Genomic DNA, 24,095 nt, shown 5'->3' on the forward strand with positions numbered 1-24,095 from the left:
CATAACTACCACCAACTTCCCATCACAATACAAAGCCAGAACCTCCTCATATCTCCCATTAAAGGACCCCTGAAATGAGGAGGATATGGAAGCTGCCATATTTATTTCCTTTTGAACAATACCAATTGCCTGGCTTTCCTGCTGATCCTCTGCCTCTAATACTTTTAGCCTTAGCCCCTGAACAAGCATGCAGCAGATCAGGTGCTTTTGACTGAAGTGTGACAAGATTAGCTGCATGCTTGTTTCAGGTGTGATTCAGATGCCACTGCAGCCAAAAATCAGCAGGACAGCCAGGCAACTGGCATGGTTGTAAAGAAAACAAATATGGCAGCCTCCTTATCACTCTCACCTCAGGTGCACTTTAATACAGAATTAACCATTCATGACCTCCAATCTACTCTCCCAATACTCACACAACACTAATTGTAACACCCCCATCCCAAACAACAATGTGGTCTTTTACTCAAACAAACCCCTTGAATCTACCTCTACAGTCTGTCCTAGCTGCCCCTCAATAAACTCAGCAGATTCTCTCACTTCCACCAGCGACTTTGCATGGCGACGATGAAGCAGCCTTACCATAGGACACAGACACACCCGGGATAAGGTCATTGTGAAGGTCGCCATGGTGACTGGTCGAAAGTCCAGAATTTTAGGGTAGATGTCCAGAGGAGAGAGTGTCTGTGGGTAACACAAAGGCAGACTGTGAACATAATACATGTATTCCTCTACACAGCATACATGCGAACTCCGGGCCGTGGGCCAGATCTGGCCCTCAGAGCCATTAAATTTGGCCCTCAAGTGGTTTCTCCACTTTGCATTATGTTTGGCCCACTATAGACCAGCAGGGAAGCTATATTGGAGGTGCAGCCCTAGATCACCAGGGAAACCGTATGGGTCAGGGAGGGGGAAAGCACTAAACACCAGGGAACTATATAGGGGAGGGGAGGCTATATTTATATAGCGCTGACATCTTCCGGGGGGATACGTGCCGGCCGAATCAGGTAATGTATTGCAGCTGTATTGCGTCGGTCGTCGGGCATTCGAACGCCGCTATCGACATACTCCCGACCCGCCGGCGATCAAGAATAATCTTCCGCACGGACGGATCGACGGGAACGATTGATTTCTGATGGAAATCGATCGTTCTGTCAGTGTTTGCGCAACGGTTTCACAGCAGATTAGATCACAGTGATCGAATCTGTATATCGGCGGCAAAATCGTTAGTTGTATGGGCCCCTTAACAGTTAGTCCTGTCAGGTGATTTGTGCAGAATATTTGTTTACCATATCACTAGCTGTCCTCAAGCCCTGTTCAGACTATGTGCGTTCCTAGCCGTTTTTACAGAACGCATACAGAAAGATTTTACACATAGAAACGGCTACTAATGTTTTCTAATGGCCTCGTTCACATGTATGCGTATGAGACGCATACGTTTCACATCCGCCTTGCTGCACGCAGTTCTGTGCGTCACGCACAGAAATGGACGCAATGAAAGTCCATGGACGCCTCTCAAAAATGCGTACTATTGCGTTTTAGCGTATGTTTCCCTCTGCGGTTCCCATAATTCTTTTTTGTTTCCCGAGTCACGTGTGTGTGCAAAACGCAATAGAAAACGCATTCGAACGCAAGAAAAACGTATGCGTTTTTCAACTTGCGTTTCTTTGAATTTATACGCGTTCTACAAATGATGACAGTCTGAACAGGGCATTAGATGAGTTTATAGTGTAATCCCTTCCATCATGTCACTAACTGTCCCCAGAGGATTTTATAATGTAATCCATGCCATCACGTCACTAACTGTCCTCAGAGGAGCATATAATGTAATCCCTGTAATCATGTCACTAACTGTCCCCAGAGGATTTTATAATGTAATCCCTGCCATTATGTCACTAACTGTCCTCAGAGGAGCATATAATGTAATCCCTGCCATCACGTCACTAACTGTCCTCAGAGGATCTTATAATGTAATCCCTGCTATCATGTCACTAACTGTCCTCAGAGCAGTTTATAATGTAATCCCTGCCATCACGTCACTAACTGTCCTCAGAGGAGGTTTTAATGTAATTCCTGTAATCACATCACTAACTGTCCTCAGAGGAGTTTATAATGTAATCCCTGCCATCATGTCACTAACTGTCCTCAGAGGAAGTTATAATGTAATCCCTGCCATCATGTAACTAACTATCCCCAGAGGATTTTACAATCTAATCCCTGCCATCATGTCACTAACTGTCCTTAGAGGAGTTTATAATGTAATCCGTGTTATCATGTCACTAACTGTCCTTAGAGGAGTTTATAATCTAATCCCAGCCATCATGTCACTAACTGTCCTCAGAGGAGTTTATAATGTAAACCCTGCCATCATGTCACTAACTGTCCTCAGAGGAGTTAATAATGTAATCCCTGCCATCATGTCACTAACTGTACTCAGAGGATGTTATAATGTAATCCCTGCCATCATGTCACTAACTGTCCTCAGAGGAGTTAATAATGTAATCCCTGCCATTATGTCACTAACTGTCCTCAGAGGATTTTATAATGCAATCCCTGCCATCATGTCACTAACTGTCCTCAGGGGATTTTACAATCTAATCCCTGCCGTGTTAGGGGGGAGCTTTAGGATGCTTTTGGCCCGGCGGCAGCTGGTGATAGTGGGTCTTGGGCGGTAAAAAGTACGAATCCACCCCTGCATATGCAACTCATGACTTGCTGGCTCCCCAGTAACCAGTATGGGTGTGCACAATGCTGCGTCATGATAATCCCAGCCAATTTATCAGGTCTGCCAAAAAGCTGCCTGTAATTGTAATGCAGATACCAGGTGAGTCATGAGGTTACATCATGAAGCCTTCTCTGTACAGCCACAAATTCTGCTCAAATACAGCGTCTGTATCCAAAGCAGGACAGATAATAGTGCAGCACACAGAACAGGACATTACAACACACAAAACATGACAGCTGACTTACAAGGAGGCTGCCCGTTTAGCAGCATTCTTCATGTTACAAAAAGATAAAAATAAAAAGTTTCCCCAATGACATAATGATCACAACAACTTTGAGTTGTGTAAGAGTAATTATATGTAGTTAAATAATTGTATCTTTTTATAGAGGTTAATGAGTAATAATACCCGTGTCCCAAATGCCAGTCAGAATTAGCGGTAAATGACGGCACATATAAAATGTACTGTAGAAAATGCCCTATAAATTATTTTTTTCCTGCGTTGCCATCACTTATAGAAGTAAGTAGTGGAAATCTGACAGGTTTTAGATCGGTCCATCTCCTCATAGGGGATTCTCAGATATTTCTTTATTGACAAATGCACAAACTGAACAACAGTTGCTTAGTCCACCTGACAGAATAGTCTGCAGCGATTACGGAGGCCGGCATCTTTGTATAGATCCTTTCCAGAGATTGCTACGGCAAAGAATGAAGGCAATACTGAGAATCTCCTATAAGGAGATGAACTAGTCCAAAACCAGTCAGATCAGTCAACATTTTACTATATACTGTAATTGAAAGCAACACTGAAAAAAAATTAATTTATAGTGCACTGTAGTCTGGGAGAGTACAGTACACTATTTAAAATTACAGGGAAAGATACGCTGACCTACTGTCAGCAGGTTGACAGAATATGCCATTGGAGCAAGGGGAACAGGCTGGCCCTAAACACGGCCAGAACCGTTGAGATGATCGTTGACTTAAGCAGCTTGTCCCCACCGCTCCTCCAATCTGCACTGACAGCACTGAGGTCGAGAGAGTGTCCTGCGTCCGCCTCCTGGGCACAACCATCTCCAACTACCTTAGCTGGAGGGAAAAGACCACCTCTACAGAAAGAAAGCCCAGCAGAGACTATACCTTCAGCAACCTGACCTCACACTGTGGGAGGAGTTTCACCACAATATCAGCCATTCAGAGCCCCCTGATGATCCGTTTGTGAAAAGGTAAAGATTTCTCCTGGGAAAGGGGGTATCAGCTACTGATTGGGATGAAGTTCAATCCTGAGTTACGGTTTCTTTTTAATGTGCCAGAGGGTGGTGTGAGTTGCCTCGAGATAAGTCAGCTGTCATGCAACCTATTACAATATTTGCCCTAAGTTTGATATACTGTATAATATGTTAGAATAGGAGCTATGAGTACCATAGAAATGCCCCACGCTTCCGCCTACATCTTCACATAGGAAAAGCGCAGGGTGCCGGCAGCGGACGAAATGTTACTAGTATTAATGCCCGCTGAGCAATTACTGCAACTCACATTACCTGGGTAATGGTTAAGTTGCACGGTGGCGTAGTAGTTAGCGCTCTCATCTTGCAGCGCTGGGTCCCCCGGTTCGAATCCCAGCCAGGTCAATATCTGCAAGGAGTTTGTATGTTCTCCCCGTGTTTACGCGGGTTTCCCCTGGGCACTCTGGTTTCCTCACATATCCCAAAAACAGATACGTTAATTGGCTTCCCCCTAAATTGGCCCTAGACTACAATACATACACTACACAATACATACATAGACAGACTATGGTAGGGACTATATTGTGAGCCCCTCTGAGGGACAGTTAGCAACAAGACTATATACTCTGTACAGCGCTGAGGAAGATGTTGGCGCTATATAAATACTAAATAATAATAATAATAGTAAGGTGAGGCAAGATTTGCTTCTTCCGTGAGTAGCGTAATACGCTTTACCATAGCAACGTACATGTTGCCTAGGTAACACGGGTTGCACTAATTGCGCCTCTCCCCTGGGACTAGTACTAGAAAAACCCCAATGCATGCTGCCCGTGCACGGCAACCGTACCTAAAGTTAGTGCATCAGGCCCATAGAGCACTGCACACATAGTGTATACACACACACACACACACACACACACACACACACACACACACACACACACACACACACACACACACACACACACACACACACACACACACACACACACACACACACACACACACACACACACACACACACACACACACACACACCGAAAACAAAAATACACACACCACAAACACTGAAAACAAATATACAAACACACATCAAAAACAAAAAATACACACACGCACGCGTGCGCACACAAACTGAAAACAAAAATACACACACTCTAAAAACAAAAATATACAGACCACACACACACACTGAAAACAAAAATACACACACCACACACACACTGGAAACAAATATACACACACCACACACACACTGCAAACAAAAATACACACACCACACACACACTGGAAACAAAAATACACACACCACACACACGCTAAAAACAAAAATACACACACACACTGGAAACAAAAATACACACACCACACACACGCTAAAAACAAAAATACACACACCACACACACTGGAAACAAAAATACACACACGTTAAAAACAAAAATACACACACCACACACACTGAAAACAAAAATACACACACAATATAAAGAGCATAGTCATTGTGCATTGTCATAGTATCTGTGACAGAATGTCTCCAGGTAGAGCTGAATATTGTTTACCATATAATAAATGCTATCGGTTGGCCCTCTAGGATTTATTGGTCGCAGGAAAGTAGCTGTGTCACTATTACAGTACAGTGGAGTCTTGGTTGGGAGCAGAATTCCTTCCGGGAACATGCTTGTAAATTAATCCAAAGCACTCATATCAAAGCAAATTTCTCCATAAGAATGAATGGAAACCCAGGTGATTTGTTCCACAATCCAGAAACAGTTATAGTAAAATAAAAATGTAAACAAGACTTTCAGTATCACTACCAGAATCCTCGCCATCTGTTGGCTCGCCCCAACTTTTTTTTGTGTGTGGCTTTAACAAGGAACTTATACAGTGACAGTCATGGAAATGTAACTTTGCATAGTCTCTACACCGAGAACTATCGGCTCAGTTGTAATGACGTGACGCATGTATACTTTTTTTTTGCTTGTAGATCAAGAAAAAATTTCACAAAAATGTTTGCTTGTCTCGCAAAGCACTCTTAAACCAAGTTACTCTCAATCCAAGGTTTTACTGTAATTTTATGAGGAATGTTTTGTGGTCTTTTTACAGCATGCTATGCAGTGGAAAACACAGGGGCGTAGCAATAGAGGTTGCGACCGCATCGGGGCCCCGAAAGGCCCTCCCTCAACTGCAGTATTAGCTCTCTATTGGTCCTGTGCTCATAATAATCACTTCTATAGATACTTTGAATAGTGGTAATTATTAACAAGCTGTTCCCCATCCCCTTCTTGCACTTCTGACACTGTAGTTGCCATTGGCAGGTTTTGGTGCGCCGTATCAATTGTTATGTATAGAGTGATTGGGGGGCCCCATTGTAAAACTTGCATCAGGGCCCACAGCTCCTTAGCTATGCCACTGGGAACACACCCTCATGTGGGAGGAGCCCAGACCTGGTGTCAGAGGTGATAGTGGGCGTGTTACAGGAAACATTGCCCCTTTATAGAAACATTTCCGTAGGGGAGGCAGATTTGTGGCACACAGATATTTCTTTCCTGTGAACGTATTACAAGATGGCCCCTCTTACCCCGGAGGTGATGATGACAGACTGGAACCGCTGAAAGACGGGCTTTATCGCGAGTGACGCATCCAGGCAGCTGCAGGGGAAAGGAAGGCATATCAAGTGGCGTTCTACGTAGCAGGTGGTTGGGCAGGGCTCTCTCCTCAACTGTCTACTATACAATGGTTTATTATACAAACATCTGAATTGGTTAATCTTGCATTATGTTTGTTTGTGTCTTACTTTATATAATTCTGGATGTAATAATGACAAAAGAACAATACAGCACAGTCACTGCAGCAGGCATGTGTGGGCAGCAGGAGGAGCAGCACAGACACTGGCAGGAGCAGCAGGCATGAGGGGACCAGAGGAGGAGGAGCAGCACAGACACTGGCAGGAGCAGCAGGCATGTGTGGCCAGCAGGAGGAGCAGCGCAGACACTGGCAGGAGCAGCAGGCATGAGGGGACAGGAGGAGGAGGAGTAGCACAGACACTGGCAGGAGCAGCAGGCATGAGGGGACAGGAGGAGGAAGAGCAGCACAGACACTGGCAGGAGCAGCAGGCATGAGGAGATGAGAGGAGGAGGAGCAGCAGCACAGACACTGGCAGGAGCAGCAGGCATGAGGAGATGAGAGGAGGAGGAGGAGCAGCACAGACACTGGCAGGAGCAGCAGGCATGAGGAGATGAGAGGAGGAGCAGCAGCAGCACAGACACTGGCAGGAGCAGCAGGCATGAGGAGATGAGAGGAGGAGGAGCAGCACAGACACTGGCAGGAGCAGCAGGCATGAGGAGATGAGAGGAGGAGGAGCAGCACAGACACTGGCAGGAGCAGCAGGCATGAGGGGACCAGAGGAGGAGCAGCAGCACAGACACTGGCAGGAGCAGCAGGCATGAGGAGATGAGAGGAGGAGCAGCAGCACAGACACTGGCAGGAGCAGCAGGCATGAGGGGACCAGAGGAGGAGGAGCAGCACAGACACTGGCAGGAGCAGCAGGCATGAGGAGATGAGAGGAGGAGGAGCAGCAGCACAGACACTGGCAGGAGCAGCAGGCATGAGGAGACCAGAGGAGGAGCAGCAGCAGCACAGACTCTGGCAGGAGCAGCAGGCATGAGGAGATGAGAGGAGGAGGAGCAAAGACACTGGCAGGAGCAGCAGGCATGAGGAGATAAGAGGAGGAGCAGCACAGACACTGGCAGGAGCAGCAGGCATGAGGGGACAGGAGGAGGAGGAGCAGCACAGACACTGGCAGGTGCAGCAGGCATGAGGAGACCAGAGGAGGAGGAGCAGCACAGACTCCGGCAGGAGCAGCAGACATGAGGAGATGAGAGGAGGAGGAGCAGCACAGACACTGGCAGGAGCAGCAGGCATGAGGAGATGAGAGGAGGAGCAGCAGCAGCACAGACACTGGCAGGAGCAGCAGGCATGAGGAGATGAGAGGAGGAGCAGCAGCACAGACACTGGCAGGTGCAGCAGGCATGAGGAGGTGAGAGGAGGAGGAGCAGCACAGACACTGGCAGGAGCAGCAGGCATGAGGAGATGAGAGGAGGAGGAGCAGCACAGACACTGGCAGGAGCGGCAGGCATGAGGAGACCAGAGGAGGAGGAGCAGCACAGACACTGGCAGGAGAAACAGGCATGAAGAGACCAGAGGAGGAGGAGCAGCACAGACACTGGCAGGAGCAGCAGGCATGAGGGGACAGGAGGAGGAAGAGCAGCACAGACACTGGCAGGAGCAGCAGGCATGAGGAGATGAGAGGAGGAGCAGCAGCACAGACACTGGCAGGAGCAGCAGGCATGAGGAGATGAGAGGAGGAGAAGCAGCACAGACACTGGCAGGAGCAGCAGGCATGAGGGGACAGGAGGAGGAGGAGCAGCACAGACACTGGCAGGAGCAGCAGGCATGAGGAGATGAGAGGAGGAGGAGCAGCACAGACACTGGCAGGAGCAGCAGGCATGAGGAGATTAGAGGAGGAGAAGCAGCACAGACACTGGCAGGAGCAGCAGGCATGAGGAGATGAGAGGAGGAGGAGCAGCACAGACATTGGCAGGAGCAGCAGGCATGAGGAGATGAGAGGAGGAGGAGCAGCACAGACACTGGCAGGAGCAGCAGGCATGAGGAGATGAGAGGAGGAGGAGCAGCACAGACACTGGCAGGAGCAGCAGGCATGGGAAGACCAGAGGAGGAGGAGCAGCACAGACACTGGCAGGAGCAGCAGGCATGAGGAGATGAGAGGAGGAGCAGCACAGACACTGGCAGGAGCAGCAGGCATGAGGGGACCGGAGGAGGAGCAGCAGCACAGACACTGGCAGGAGACGCAGGCATGAGGGGTCAGGAGGAGGAAGAGCAGCACAGACACTGGCAGGAGCAGCAGGCATGAGGAGACCAGAGGAGGAGGAGCAGCACAGACACTGGCAGGAGCAGCAGGCATGAGGAGATGAGAGGAGGAGCAGCACAGACACTGGCAGGAGCAGCAGGCATGAGGGGACCAGAGGAGGAGGAGCAGCACAGACACTGGCAGGAGCAGCAGGCATGAGGAGATGAGAGGAGGAGCAGCAGCACAGACACTGGCAGGAGCAGCAGGCATGAGGGGACAGGAGGAGGAGCAGCACAGACACTGGCAGGAGCAGCAGGCATGAGGGGACAGGAAGAGGAGGAGCAGCACAGACACTGGTAGGAGCAGCAGGCATGAGGGGACAGGAGGAGGAGGGGCAGCACAGACACTGGCAGGAGCAGCAGACATGAGGAGATGAGAGGAGAAGGAGCAGAACAGACACTGGCAGGAGCAGCAGGCATGAGGGGACAGGAGGAGGAGGAGCAGCGCAGACACTGGCAGGAGCAGCAGGCATGAGGGGACAGGAGGAGGAGGGGCAGCACAGACACTGGCAGGAGCAGCAGACATGAGGAGATGAGAGGAGAAGGAGCAGCACAGACACTGGCAGGAGCAGCAGACATGAGGAGATGAGAGGAGAAGGAGCCGCACAGACATGGCAGGAGACGCAGGTATGAGGAGACCAGAGGAGGAGGAGCAGCACAGACACTGGCAGGATAAGCAGCAGGCATGAGGAGACAGGAGGAGGAGCAGCACAGACACTGGCAGGAGCAGCAGGCATGAGGAGATGAGAGGAGGAGAAGCAGCACAGACATGGCAGGAGACGCAGGTATGAGGAGACCAGAGGAGGAGGAGCAGCACAGACACTGGCAGGATAAGCAGCAGGCATGAGGAGACAGGAGGAGGAGCAGCACAGAAACTGGCAGGAGCAGCAGGCATGAGGGGACAGGAGGAGGAGCAGCACAGACACTGGCAGGAGCAGCAGGCATGAGGAGACCAGAGGAGGAGCAGCACAGACACTGGCAGGAGCAGCAGGCATGAGGAGATGAGAGGAGGAGAAGCAGCACAGACATGGCAGGAGACGCAGGTATGAGGAGACCAGAGGAGGAGGAGCAGCACAGACACTGGCAGGATAAGCAGCAGGCATGAGGAGACAGGAGGAGGAGCAGCACAGAAACTGGCAGGAGCAGCAGGCATGAGGGGACAGGAGGAGGAGCAGCACAGACACTGGCAGGAGCAGCAGGCATGAGGGGACAGGAGGAGGAGGAGCAGCGCAGACACTGGCAGGAGCAGCATGCATGAGGGGACAGGAGGAGGAGGGGCAGCACAGACACTGGCAGGAGCAGCAGACATGAGGAGATGAGAGGAGAAGGAGCAGAACAGACACTGGCAGGAGCAGCAGGCATGAGGGGACAGGAGGAGGAGGAGCAGCGCAGACACTGGCAGGAGCAGCAGACATGAGGAGATGAGAGGAGAAGGAGCAGCACAGACACTGGCAGGAGCAGCAGGCATGAGGAGACCAGAGGAGGAGGAGCAGCACAGACACTGGTAGGAGCAGCAGGCATGAGGAGATGAGAGGAGGAGGAGCAGCACAGACACTGGCAGGTGCAGCAGGCATGAGGGGACAGGAGGAGGAGGAGCAGCAAAGACACTGGCAGGAGCAGCAGGCATGAGGAGACCAGAGGAGGAGGAGCAGCACAGACACTGGCAGGAGCAGCAGGCATGAGGGGACAGGAGGAGGAGGGGCAGCACAGACACTGGCAGGAGCAGCAGACATGAGGAGATGAGAGGAGAAGGAGCAGCACAGACACTGGCAGGAGCAGCAGGCATGAGGGGACAGGAGGAGGAGGAGCAGCGCAGACACTGGCAGGAGCAGCAGGCATGAGGGGACAGGAGGAGGAGGGGCAGCACAGACACTGGCAGGAGCAGCAGACATGAGGAGATGAGAGGAGAAGGAGCAGCACAGACACTGGCAGGAGCAGCAGGCACGAGGAGACCAGAGGAGGAGCAGCACAGACACTGGCAGGAGCAGCAGGCATGAGGAGATGAGAGGAGGAGAAGCAGCACAGACATGGCAGGAGACGCAGGTATGAGGAGACCAGAGGAGGAGGAGCAGCACAGACACTGGCAGGATAAGCAGCAGGCATGAGGAGACAGGAGGAGGAGCAGCACAGAAACTGGCAGGAGCAGCAGGCATGAGGGGACAGGAGGAGGAGCAGCACAGACACTGGCAGGAGCAGCAGGCATGAGGGGACAGGAGGAGGAGGAGCAGCGCAGACACTGGCAGGAGCAGCATGCATGAGGGGACAGGAGGAGGAGGGGCAGCACAGACACTGGCAGGAGCAGCAGACATGAGGAGATGAGAGGAGAAGGAGCAGAACAGACACTGGCAGGAGCAGCAGGCATGAGGGGACAGGAGGAGGAGGAGCAGCGCAGACACTGGCAGGAGCAGCAGGCATGAGGGGACAGGAGGAGGAGGAGCAGCGCAGACACTGGCAGGAGCAGCAGACATGAGGAGATGAGAGGAGAAGGAGCAGCACAGACACTGGCAGGAGCAGCAGGCATGAGGAGATGAGGAGGAGCAGCAAAGACACTGGCAGGAGCAGCAGGCATGAGGAGATGAGAGGAGGAGCAGCACAGACACTGGCAGGTGCAGCAGGCATGAGGGGACAGGAGGAGGAGGAGCAGCAAAGACACTGGCAGGAGCAGCAGGCATGAGGAGACCAGAGGAGGAGGAGCAGCACAGACACTGGCAGGAGCAGCAGGCATGAGGGGACCGGAGGAGGAGGAGCAGCAAAGACACTGGCAGGAGCAGCAGGCATGAGGAGATGAGAGAAGGAGAAGCAGCACAGACACTGGCAGGTGCAGCAGGCATGAGGAGATGAGAGGAGGAGGAGCAGCACAGACACTGGCAGGAGCAGCAGGCATGAGGAGATGAGAGGAGGAGCAGCACATACACTGGTAGGTGCAGCAGGCATGAGGAGACCAGAGGAGGAGGAGCAGCACATACACTGGTAGGTGCAGCAGGCATGAGGAGACCAGAGGAGGAGGAGCAGCACAGACACTGGCAGGAGCAGCAGGCATGAGGAGACATAAGGAGGAGCAGCAGGCATGAGGAGACAGGAGAAGCAGCAGGCATGAGAGGACAGGAGGAGGAGCAGCAGTAATTAGAGGACTGGATATATGTGTCACACATTATTCTCAAAGTACAAGTGAAGTACATTAACTGGCAGTGACTGACAGTAGGGGGCACTAGGGTTTCCTATTTCCAGTTAGCACAGCTCAGCCTCCCAGACTCTGAGAAAGAGAGAAGCATCACCTGAAGTGTAACACCGGATTGCTGATTGTTGGAGTTCTGTCCTCAAATGGCTCAATAATTATCATAAACCCTGCAGACAAAGAGAGACAGTCACATATTGTCCCCGAGACACACAGGAAGAGTCCCCACAAACAGAACGGAAGAGAACAGGCAGTGAGAATTAACATTTCTGCAGATCAGTGAATTCTATGACCAAGAAGAACGTATGAGGAGGGGAACACTTCTTGCGGGATCTGTAGGCATGAAATATTAGGAAGTGGCCACATGAACTTCCTGTCAGCTCGTCTGTCCTCGTTACACCCCATATCGTGAATACCGATCATTCTTCATCACAATATTTCCACACATACCTCTCCACACCTGTTTAAACGTAAGTCTGATTGGTAATTGCCTACGACTCACCTTTTGTGTAGGTGCTGACGAGGGTGGCGAAGTTGGTGATGAGGGTGAGGGGTGACAGGTCAGTGATGTCCGCAATCTCTAGAGTGCGTGTCAGAGATCGCAGACGCTCTGCACAGAACCTGAGAGAGAAAGAGAGGGAGACAAACCATAACCTAACCATGTGAGAATACGGCACATGGCACATCCAGAGGGGCGGACCCTAGTCCCACCTCAAGGAAACAATGGACCCTCATCCCTCAAGACCCACAACCTCCAGAAGGCAGGAACAACCTCCTTCAGATGCCAAGACCAACTATCTCTTCCAGATGGTTGGACTTACTTCCTCCGGAGGGCAGAGCCACTAACCTCCAGAGTAGAAGACCCACTTCCTCCAGAGGGCAAGACCAACTAACTTCCACAGGGCAAGACCCACAACCCCCAGAAGGCAGGAACAACCTTCTTCAGATGCCAAGACCAACTATCTCTTTCAGAGAAATGTGAGATGGAAGAAAAAGTAGGTATGACCCGACTATGCACAAATCACAAAATAATTTCATCAAAAGATACTTTATTAATCATAGAAAATGTATATACTAAAACACACAGTTAAAAATGTGCCCGCCCCGCACCCCCAAAGAAACCCACCCACACAGCCCAACTCCCCCAGACCCTACAATATCCCCACCGATGAATCAGGAGCACCTATACCCCAATAAGGATATAAATGGTTGGAATGCATGCATCAATGAAGCCACAGAGACCACTAATCCCTCCACATGAATGAGATCTAAGCGCTTAAATCATAAAGTCTCCAAACAGCTGTATAATGTATATCAAATGACCAGGAACAGAGCATCCATCTCAGTACAATTGATCCATATTGCCAACAGGTCAGCATGAAAGCACATTAGCCATGTAGGATAGGATTAAGATGCAGCCCAGCACATTGTAACAGAGTTAGTAAGCAGGCATTCAATTGCAAATAGGCATAACTCCAGCTTTTATGGAAACAGACGCCTTGCTTCACTGTAAAGAGGCAGTGGTAAACAGCAGCCACATAAAGCAAGTTCAGAAGCAAGCAGTTCAAATGCAAGCAATTAGCACAAGCACAGTTCCATTGTGTGTGGAATCAAACAGTTCCTTGTCCATAAGGAGAGATCAGCAGTAACCAAATGGCAGGCAAGTTGATACCTCAAGGTAAGCTTACGTGTTTCCAAGTGCAATCCGGACAGAGCAGCAGCTGAATGCTTGTAGCGTCCTGGCTAGAGCGTTGGTATGCCTGTGTATCGCTGGAGACCATGCAGGGCGAGGCTGGGTCCTTGTGCAGGAGGGTAATGGAGGCCGAGACGCAGCACATGCGTCCTCGACCGGTTTCGCCGGACTTCCGGCTTCCACTGGAGGTATGCGTCACATCCAAAGTCCTCCGTGTGGGGATCTTAAGCTTCCGCCAGCCCGACGTCACAGATGGGCCGGCCCCGCCCACCCCCACCAGCGGCCAATGCCGGGCGAGCGGGCGGGGCGGGCAGACGCGACGGCCGGCCGCCATGGCAACCAGCCGGCGCGTCCCCCACAGCCCCGCCCACCCGTCTGAACGCCGCACACGGGGCGGGCAGGGCGGGCGGACACAGCAGCGGGGAGCGGCCGGGACCCAACAGCACCGAGCCACCCCCCACCACAGCGTCCACCAAGCCCCAGCCACACCAGGCGGCACCACCAGAGGGGACGGGCGAGGCCGGACCAGGAGGCACGCCAGACCAGAGGAGAAAGGACCACCACCACACGGGTATCAACCCCAAATCACCACAGTAATCTATTATCTACTGCCCAAAACGGGTCAGCAAGTTATATAAATACAATAATCCCAATAACATTAATATTTCAGATGGTTGATGGTAAGTAAAATATACAGCCTAAATTATAACATACAAGGGAAATCCGTCGGAGATCCCTGCAAAATGCAGATGCTAAACGTATCCACAATAAAAGTGCTTACTGCTATACTATCCTAGTGTCTGGCAATAGCTACGATAAGGGACACCCCACCCCAAAACAAAGGCAGAACGGGTGCCCCACAGGGAGGATGTTAATAAGGCAAAAAAGATGTAATGCCATATTAGACTGGCAAAAAGGAGGCATAGCTGGTATTTTCATTCAAACCAGGAGGTGAAGTTGCCCCAAGGTTGAAAATCCATCTAGACTCACGTTGAAGCAACAGTCTATCCATGTCTCCACCTCGCTCAGATGCATGAATGCGATCCAAGCCAATGAATCTCATCTTGGCAGGATTACCTGCATGCATGGTCTTGAAATGCCTGGCCACCGGGGTGAGACCGGACGTATTCTTGCTCCTTATACTAGTTACATGATCCGAGATCCTAGCTCGTAGCTCACGTTTGGTTTTACCTATGTAGAATGCACCACACGGGCATATCAACAGGTAAACAACCAATATGGTGTTGCAATTTACAAAATGAGCCAGCGTCCAGTTCCTACCATCCGGTAGCCTAACTTCTCGACCGACATGTATATACCTACACATGGTACAACCGCCACATGTGTATGTGCCTAAAACCTTACAATGCCTAGAGTTCGTTAGAGGATTTCTGAAGTGACTACTGACCAGACTATCTCGAAGAGATGGTGATCGTCGGTACGAAAAATGGGGATTTTCCGGAACAAATCTACAAAGTTTGGCATCATTGGTGAGAATGTGCCAATGTTTCTTGATTATGTGACTGATTTGTTGATGTTGAGCTGAGTATCTCGTACAGAAACGCACAGCATCTCTCCCATCCCGTGCCCCCCGATATTTGTTCGAAAGAAGGGACGCACGGTTACTTGCGTCCGCCCTCTTAAATGCCCTCCTCAAAGTCCCTTCAGGGTAACCCCTTTCTCTACATTTACCCTTCAATTTATTGGCTTCTATCCTAAAAGTCGCATCATCTGAGCAGTTGCGCCTCACCCGAAGATACTGCCCCACCGGTATGCCTCTCACAGTATGGGAGGGGTGAAAGCTATCTGCTCTCAAAAGAGTTAGTGGCTGTCTCCTTTCTGTATAGGCTTGTTGATATAGCACCTCCCTCCCCTAGTGATATCCAAATATCAAGAAAGGGAATTGCATGGGGACTACTTTGCATAGTGAACTTCAAATTCCTCGAGTTTACATTCAAGATATCAGCAAACTGATTTAAAAGATCTTGACCTCCTGTCCAAAAGATGATGATGTCATCGATGTACCTGTGCCACACCAAAATGTGGCACAGGTACATCGAGAGGCCATCACTAGAAAATAATTCACGCTCCCACTCCCCCAGGTACAGGTTTGCATACGACGGGGCACAAGTAGTCCCCATCGCCGCTCCCTGCACCTGGAGGTAATGGGACCCCTCAAAAACAAAAATATTGTGAGTGAGTAGAAACTCAAGCAGGGACAGGAGAAAACCACTGTGCGCCGTGTACTGTATCCCCAGCTCGCTGAGAAAAGTTCCTACAGCCTTAATACCTGCATCATGAGGGATGCTAGAATAGAGAGCCTCCACGTCCATGGCCACCAGAAGTGTATCAGGGGGCAATTTTAGCCCCTCCAAAATCTGCAAAAGGTGCGATGTATCACGAATATAAGACGGAAGTGCCTGCACATGTGATTGGGGATACCGATCCACATAGATGCTGGCTTTTTCGGTCAGGGATCCACAACCTGACACGATCGGACGACCGGGAGGTTTATCCAGTTTTTTATGAACCTTGGGCAAGGCATAAAAAGTTGGTATGATGGGTTTAACCACTTTTAAAAACTTCACCGTATTCTCATCAATTACCGATCTCGCCGCGGCATCATCAATTATTGAAAACAATTTCTGTTGGCACATGGCGGCCATGGACGCAGGGACCCTCCTATAACAATCACGTCTACTTAGAATATCAAGGCACATGTTTCTGTACAATTCGACCGACATGACAACCACGTTGCCCCCCTTGTCTGAGGGTTTAATAACCCACCTACTGTTATTCTTAGTTATTTCCTGTAAAGTCTCACGTTCTTGAATGCTTAAATTATCTGTAGTCACTTTTTGATTTTTTAAGCTCATTAGTTCTTTTTCAACCACATTAATAAAGGTTCTAAGATTTGGACTTAATGTAAAGGGAGGGAACTTTTTGGACTTATTATGCAGGCCTATATCATCCAGTTGAGGCAAAAAATAGCAAGGGCCCGAACCAAAGGCAGCAAGCCCGGTATCACCCCCCTCCATAGATGAGGTTTCTGATGCTAATTCCTGTAATGATTGGAGGGCCAGCAAGTCCTCGTCAGACCACGGTCCGTCATCAAGGGTCGGTATAAATCGTTTGGGTGTATCCCCAAACATTGACTGTAGTAGGAGTCTGCGCCCAAATAGGTGCAGGTCCACCACAGTCTCAAAAATGTCAGCATTATAAGTGGGACAAAATCCCAACCCCTTCGACAGCAGATCCAGGTATGACCGAGGAATAGCTTCCCCCGTTAGATTAATAATTTGTAGGCTATCTAGGTCCGGGTATTTCTCCATTGGTGGGGTGCCATCAATTACCTCCCTGGATGAGCATTGGCTAAAAAAACCGAAGTAGAAGATATAGCCGATATATTTCTCTTTCAGAGGGCAGGACCCATTACCTCCAAAGGGCATGGCCAACTAACTTCCACAGGGCAAGACCCACTAACCTCTATAAAGCATGACCCATTACCTGCAGAGTGCAAGACCCACAACCCCCAGAAGGCAGGAACAACCTTCTTCAGATGCCAAGACCAACTAACTCCTCCAGAGGGCAGTACCTCCAAAGGGCATTGCCAACTAACTTCCACAGGGCAAGACCCACAACCCCCAGAAGGCAGGAACAACCTTCTTCAGATGCCAAGACTAACTAACTCCTCCAGAGGGCAGAACCCACTACCTCCAGAGGGCATGGCCAACTAACTTCCACAGGGCAAGACCCACAACCCCCAGAAGGCAAGAACAACCTTCTTCAGATGCCAAGACCAACTAACTCCTCCAGAGGGCAGAACCCACTACCTCCAGAGGGCATGGCCAACTAACTTCCACAGGGCAAGACCCACAACCCCCAGAAGGCAAGAACAACCTTCTTCAGATGCCAAGACCAACTAACTCCTCCAGAGGGCAGAACCCACTACCTCCAGAGAGCATGGCCAACTAACTTCCACAGGGCAAGACCCACAACCCCCAGAAGGCAGGAACAACCTTCCTCAGATGCCAAGACCAACTAACTCCTCCAGAGGGCATGGCCAACTAACTTGCACAGGGCAAGACCCACTAACCTCCATAAAGAATGACCCATTACCTGCAGAGTGCAAGACCCACAACCCCCAGAAGGCAGGAACAACCTCCTTCAGATGCCAAGACCAACTAACTCCTCCAGAGGGCAGGACCCACTACCTCCAGAGTGTAAGACCCACTTCCTCCAGAGAGCATGACCAACTAACTTCCACAGGGCAAGACCCACTACCTCCAGAGGGCAAGACCCACTACCTCCAGAAGGCAGGAACAACCTTCTTCATATGCCAAGACCAACTATCTCTTCCAGATGGTTGGACTTACTTCCTCCAGAGGGCAGAGCCACTAACCTCCAGAGGGCAAGACCTACTACCTCCAGAAGGCAGGAACAACCTTCTTCAGATGCCAAGACAACTACCTCCTCCAGAGGGTAGGACCCACTACCTCCAGAGTGTAAGACCCACTTCCTCCAGAGGGCATAGCCTACTAACTTCCACAGGGCAAGACCCACTACCTCCAGAGGGCAAGACCCACTACCTTCAGAAGGCAGGAACAACCTTCTTCATGTGCCAAGACAACTTCCTCCTCCAGTGTGCAGGACCCACTTCCTCCAGAGGGCATGACCAACTAACTTCCACAGGGCAAGACCCATTTACCTTCAGAGTGCAAGACCCACAACCTCAGCAGGCAAGAGCCACTACCTCCAGCGGGGAGGGCCAACTACCTCCAGAGGGCAAGACCACCTGCCCTCAGAGGGCAGGACCCACTTACCTCCAGCGGGACTTGTTGTGCTGTATAGAGCAGTAAGGGAAGCCTTGCTGTGATGTGTAGAGCAGTGAATAGAACAATGATGTGAAAGTAACTGTACAGCACATGCTTTGTCCTGTGAACCCATCGCTCCCCCCACAATACCGTTATATGCGTCACACACTCACCTCATCGGCTTGCGCTCAATGCACACTTTTTCAAAGAGATCTCTCAGGAATGCAGCCGGCCCCTCTTGCGTCACATGACCAGAGCGCAAACGTGATTTGATGTAGCCCACCAGTCTCCGTAGGAATCCTAAGAAGTGCTGAGCGTTGCGGATACACCCGGGGACCGCCTCTGTAAGATGATCAGAATATCTGTTAGCGGTAATGAGACTCCAGAGAGAAGGTCAGGAGGAGGATACTCGCCAAACAAATTCAAGTTTGAAGTCTAGTACTTTAATGCTGGGAACACACAATGCAGATTCCAGTCTGATCACCCGTCCATCAGAAGCTGTACCATGTGCACATATCCAAACTAGAGGCTTGTGCGGGTCTAATTTTTCAGACCCGCAGCCCTGCTACCCGCACCCGACCTGCAACCCGCTTTCTGGTGAATATGGTACCGGCACCCAACCCAATTAAAATCAAAATTGGTACCCAAACCCGACCCAGATTTCATGTAACCCATGGCCTAGGCCTTTCACCTTCCCCTGGATCAACTGGGATAAGTGCAGGTTGAGGATGGTGGTTTTTTTTTTTTGGGTTGAACTTGATGGACGGATGAACTATGGAGTGGAAGGAGAAATGCTTCCTCTAAGAGGGGGGCCAACGTGGCGATTTACCTCACTATTTGGACTTTTGCCTCAGTAAATAACTCCAGTAGGATTAGGACAGTCTAGTTTACGCACCAGATAAGCAACGATCTGTGGAACGCAAATATATCTGGTTTGCACAAATGCCTTTTGGCAAATATCGGGGTAAACGCAGTCCTGGCGTTCACGGATGATGTTCTTTGAATTTGTTTGTTTTTTAGCTTTCGCTTAAGAGGACAAAGCAGGTTCAGATCTTGTGCTGACTCGTCTCAGTGTTTCCTGAGAATTTATGTTAACTAGTATGTAAAGCGTAGGCGGCTTCTTTAGGAAGGGGTCAGACTTGAGGGATGTAAGCAGAATTGTATAAGATCGTACATGGTTTCCCCGCACAGAATCGCATTAGATACCTCCACATATAATTGAGGAGTATCTCCAGGCTATTCTGCATGACTGCACATGGCAGACACAGCCTTACAGGGAGTCTGAAGTGAAAATAAACTTCTGATATAATGATGAATTATGTACATTAGTAGCAAATAAAAGTCTCATATTAATAAACACAACCTGTATGTGCGCTCCTCAAATTAACCTGTTAGTAAATTATTACAGCTACACATGGATCGCACCTGAAAAAAAGTGTGTGTATCACTCTATAAGCAGTACAAAAGGTAAACAGGGCGCTCTACAGTAAGCGGTTAGGATTATACTCAAACATTACATAAACACAATGATACAAAAGGGTGAACTTGAATAAAAGACTATATGTAAATGTCTCTGATGTTAAAATCAGATATAAGTCCACAGGGTTCTTCCTCCAAACTTATTCAATACATGGGTGACCTCCAACGGTTCCAGAATATTATAGTAATAGTATACGCTCACCAGATTCCACAGCTGCCCTTCTCAGGATCAGCCAAACACGCTTCTGGACAAGCCAGTATTCACTCGATGTCCCAGCTTTTTTCTCCTCAGCAAGCCGTGCGAACATAAGAGACAAAAAACTCCAATAGTGTAATACTGTATGGTTCAAATCCACTCTGTAACACCAGTGCTCCCAATATCTGACATCAGCACCCTGTGCTCCACCACCCTTGTGTTCCGTATTTGATATTCTATTTCCTGCCAGTGATCTTGCCCCCCCCCCCCCCCCTTCTGTCCCCCAAAAAATGATGGTGAACAACCTCATCTGTTTCCCGTTCAAGGGGTTCATATCTGTTATAAGTGGGTAACATTTCATTTCTCCTTTCTCTTTCTTCCCAGCTTCCCCTTGCGGGGTTCTTCCTGTATGGGCTATGGATTGGCATGGGCGGTTGGTTCCGGGGTCCTTCCCCATAGGGTCCCCTATTTCCTCTCTGTCCTCTACCTCTGCTATACCTTGGGATTACCCATTGATCCTCCCTTTCAAATCTCAAATTTTTTCTCATGGGTGATTCGTATCCCCCTCTCCCATATCTTGCACCTGGGCCCCCTCTCCTCCAATTTCCCTCACCAATGTCCTGCATCCTATCTTGTTCAATTCTGGGTGTTTCTCCCCCACTGTTCTGTACTTCATCACTAACCTCATGGTTATCCATACTCACCTTCTTTGCTTCCTCCTCTTTCCTTTTCCTTTTGTTGTTTTCTACCTGCCATTTATAGGCCACCCTTTTCTTATAATCCTGCCAATCATTTTGAAACCTGCTGATTCTAATCTGGCCCTAGCCCCTGATGAGTCATAGGACGAAACTAGTTGGGCGTGGCCTGAGGAGCGAGGGACGCTGAAAGAGCTCATAAGGATTTTATATGCGCAATTGATTCTATAACATTGTAAGTGCACTACGTTTTTACTATTTTAATAAAAGAAGATTTTACACTATATATGGCCCTGTTTGAGTTCTAGGAAGGCTGTCAACGAAAGTATAAGCTTGATGCAAGCGGCAAAGCGATCAATGCTGGTCTGTGCTGGGTCAGCCAGGCTATGTGGTGAGAGGCTTTATTGATTATTTGGTGGTGGAGCACAGGGTGCTGATGTCAGATATTGGGAGCACTGGTGTTACGGAGTGGATTTGAACCATACAGTATTACACTATTGGAGTTTTTTTGTCTCTTATGTTCGCACGGCTTGCTGAGGAGAAAAAAGCTGGGACATCGAGTGAATACTGGCTTGTCCAGAAGCGTGTTTGGCTGATCCTGAGAAGGGCAGCTGTGGAATCTGGTGAGCGTATACTATTACTATAATATTCTGGAACCGTTGGAGGTCACCCATGTATTGAATAAGTTTGGAGGAAGAACCCTGTGGACTTATACCTGATTTTAACATCAGAGACATTTACATATAGTCTTTTATTCAAGTTCACCCTTTTGTATCATTGTGTTTATGTAATGTTTGAGTATAATCCTAACCGCTTACTGTAGAGCGCCCTGTTTACCTTTTGTAAAAGTCTCATATTGTTTCCAGTACAGGAAGAGTTAAGAAATGGAAACTTCACTTGCTATCTATGCAAAAGTGCTTCTCTGAGCTCTCTGACTTGAGGTGGCCATACACTTACAGATTGGTAGCAAATTCAACCATCAGATAGATTTCTGTCAGATGCCTGTCAAGTTGAATCTGACAGCAATCTATCTGTGTGCCCGGTTGCGTGGAAGGACCCACACCCCATGTGGGATTTCCAGGTACTGCGGTGCAGAAACTGGATGGTTCTACAGCAGGGGTGTCAAATTCAAATACAGGGTGGGCCGAAGTTGTACACTGGAACCTAGTCGCGGGCCGGAATTGTACACTGGGGCCTAGTCGTGGGCCAACCTCAATGTCTACTGGCCCCTTTCCTCCCTTATAAAAGTTCCCTGGTGTCTATAGGTCCTCCCTCCCCTATACAGTTCCCTGGTGTCTAGAGACCCCCAGCCACCCCTATACAGTTCCCTAGTGTTTATTGCTTTCCCCCTACCTACATATGGCCTCCCTGGTGTTGTAGGGCTTCACCGCTTTCCTGGTGGTCTAGAATGGGTCTAACCAAATGCAAAGTGGGGGAACAACTCGAGGGACAAATTTAATGGCTCTGAGGGCCAAATTTGGCCAGCGGGGCGGAGTTTGACATGTATGTTCTAAAGGAGTTTCTGGGGCCAGAAGTGCCTGTTAATAAAACATACTTATATTGTAATAAAATATACTTATATTGTACTTAGCATTATAATGGACAACGCGTTTCTCTTTGCCCACTTTATCAGGTCTGTACAAACGCAGAGATCATTCACTTCAATCGGCTGTTTGAGAACTTACACACACGGACAACTTGCTAGATTAAAGTCAGTGGAGTTATTGCCCTTACTGACCCTATTAGGCAGGGTGAGTACAGGTGAGGTACAGAGGCGCTCACACTTGTTGGCCCTCACTGAAAGGCACTGTTGTTGCCCAGACCTGATGAAGCGGAAGAAGTCTCAAGAAACGCGTTGTCCATTACAGTGCTAAATAAGATGAACAATTCCAGTCTTACTGGCCTTTTTCTTCGGGAGACCAACACTACCTCTCCTTCTTAAACTGTTTTTAAGTGTTTTATTGCATCATGCACCTCTGAAATAGTTTTTGTTCAATTTATTACAGATCTATCAGACAATATAATATCAAACTGAGTGTGTCCCACAAGAGCCAATCAGACTCCAAGCCTAAAATACATGTATAGTTAGTTTAGTCCATCAAGGTCACAGCTCCGCCTTCCTTCCTCCCCTGCTACTCCCCCCACCCCGAGTGAGTGTAGCCAATAGTCCGTACACAGAACAGAACAGATGACATCGCTGTTTGATTGGGTAAGATCTTATCTGCCAACCCTTACACTCGAAGCAGGTGGTTACGGTGCTCAGCGCCAAAACCAGCCGCCGCCATAGTAGTACCGTTATACTGCATGGGGCTCGTATGGGTAATTCGAGGCTTCGGCGATTGCTGCACCCCGAATTACACCTGCCTCCGAGATGCTACGACTCGGAGGAGGAATAGTATTTTACGCCGCCGGGGATTTGAGCGGCAGCAGGGTGAGCTGTCACTCGGCTCACCCTGTGCCCAGCTTGCCGGCGGCGTACTAATACATACGCCTTACACTACCCACACACATACAATATCTCGACAGTCAATCCCCACCTTTCAGGATCTCATCCGGTAAAACGGGATTGGACAGGTACACGTCTGTCTCTCGGGCGACGTTGGCTTCACGCAGCCCCTCCACCAGCCGGGCGTACTCCTGCTTCAGCTTCTGCTCATCAGACTCCTTAATCCTGAATACACAGAGATAAATCACATCAGTCATCCGTCTGAGGAGGTCTGGCTGGTCAGCATGGTTGGCGACGTGCCTCTGGGGGACACACCCGACTATGCCCCGCCCCTCGTGGTTAAGGGACAATCCTCCATACACATCAGGAGGGTTCCTCGCTACACAACAGGTCCTCCAAACTAGAGCTGAAAAATGTATTGTCTGTTATCCAAGAAACGACATTCAGAACCGGTCATCATCCTTTCTGTGATCAGACCCCCACCATGTGTTCCCTCAATGTTACCCCTTCTCCCCCCCCCCCCCCCAACATGCCTCCTCCATCCCCTGCACCAACTACTCCCCCCCCCCATTATATGTACAGATCACCTCCTCCCTCCACACTCTATCCTTTCGTCTATACACCCCTTACCCATCATCCTTCTGCAATATCACCCCAGTATAACCCCCCCCCCCCCCCCATCTACTCTAACACCCTCTCCACCCCAGAACCCTTTCCCTCATCCTTTC

At 49.6% G+C, this 24,095-nt stretch overlaps 1 protein-coding gene across 1 annotated transcript in view; it reads right to left on the bottom strand.

The window, feature by feature from the left end:
- ERCC2 (ERCC excision repair 2, TFIIH core complex helicase subunit) overlaps positions 1 to 24,095 on the bottom strand; it is a 46,823-nt gene that overhangs the window by 8,680 nt on the left and 14,048 nt on the right. Inside the window, exons 10-15 of the mRNA XM_068249271.1 lie at positions 23,459 to 23,592; positions 18,725 to 18,893; positions 12,547 to 12,665; positions 12,145 to 12,214; positions 6,522 to 6,591; positions 580 to 681 (exon numbers count right to left, since the gene is read on the bottom strand). Coding sequence (XP_068105372.1) covers positions 580 to 681; positions 6,522 to 6,591; positions 12,145 to 12,214; positions 12,547 to 12,665; positions 18,725 to 18,893; positions 23,459 to 23,592 — 664 coding nt within the window. The remainder of the gene's footprint in view (positions 1 to 579; positions 682 to 6,521; positions 6,592 to 12,144; positions 12,215 to 12,546; positions 12,666 to 18,724; positions 18,894 to 23,458; positions 23,593 to 24,095) is intronic.

The sequence above is a fragment of the Hyperolius riggenbachi genome, chromosome 8 (assembly GCF_040937935.1).
Source record: "Hyperolius riggenbachi isolate aHypRig1 chromosome 8, aHypRig1.pri, whole genome shotgun sequence".
In the NCBI taxonomy this organism is placed as follows: domain Eukaryota; kingdom Metazoa; phylum Chordata; class Amphibia; order Anura; family Hyperoliidae; genus Hyperolius; species Hyperolius riggenbachi.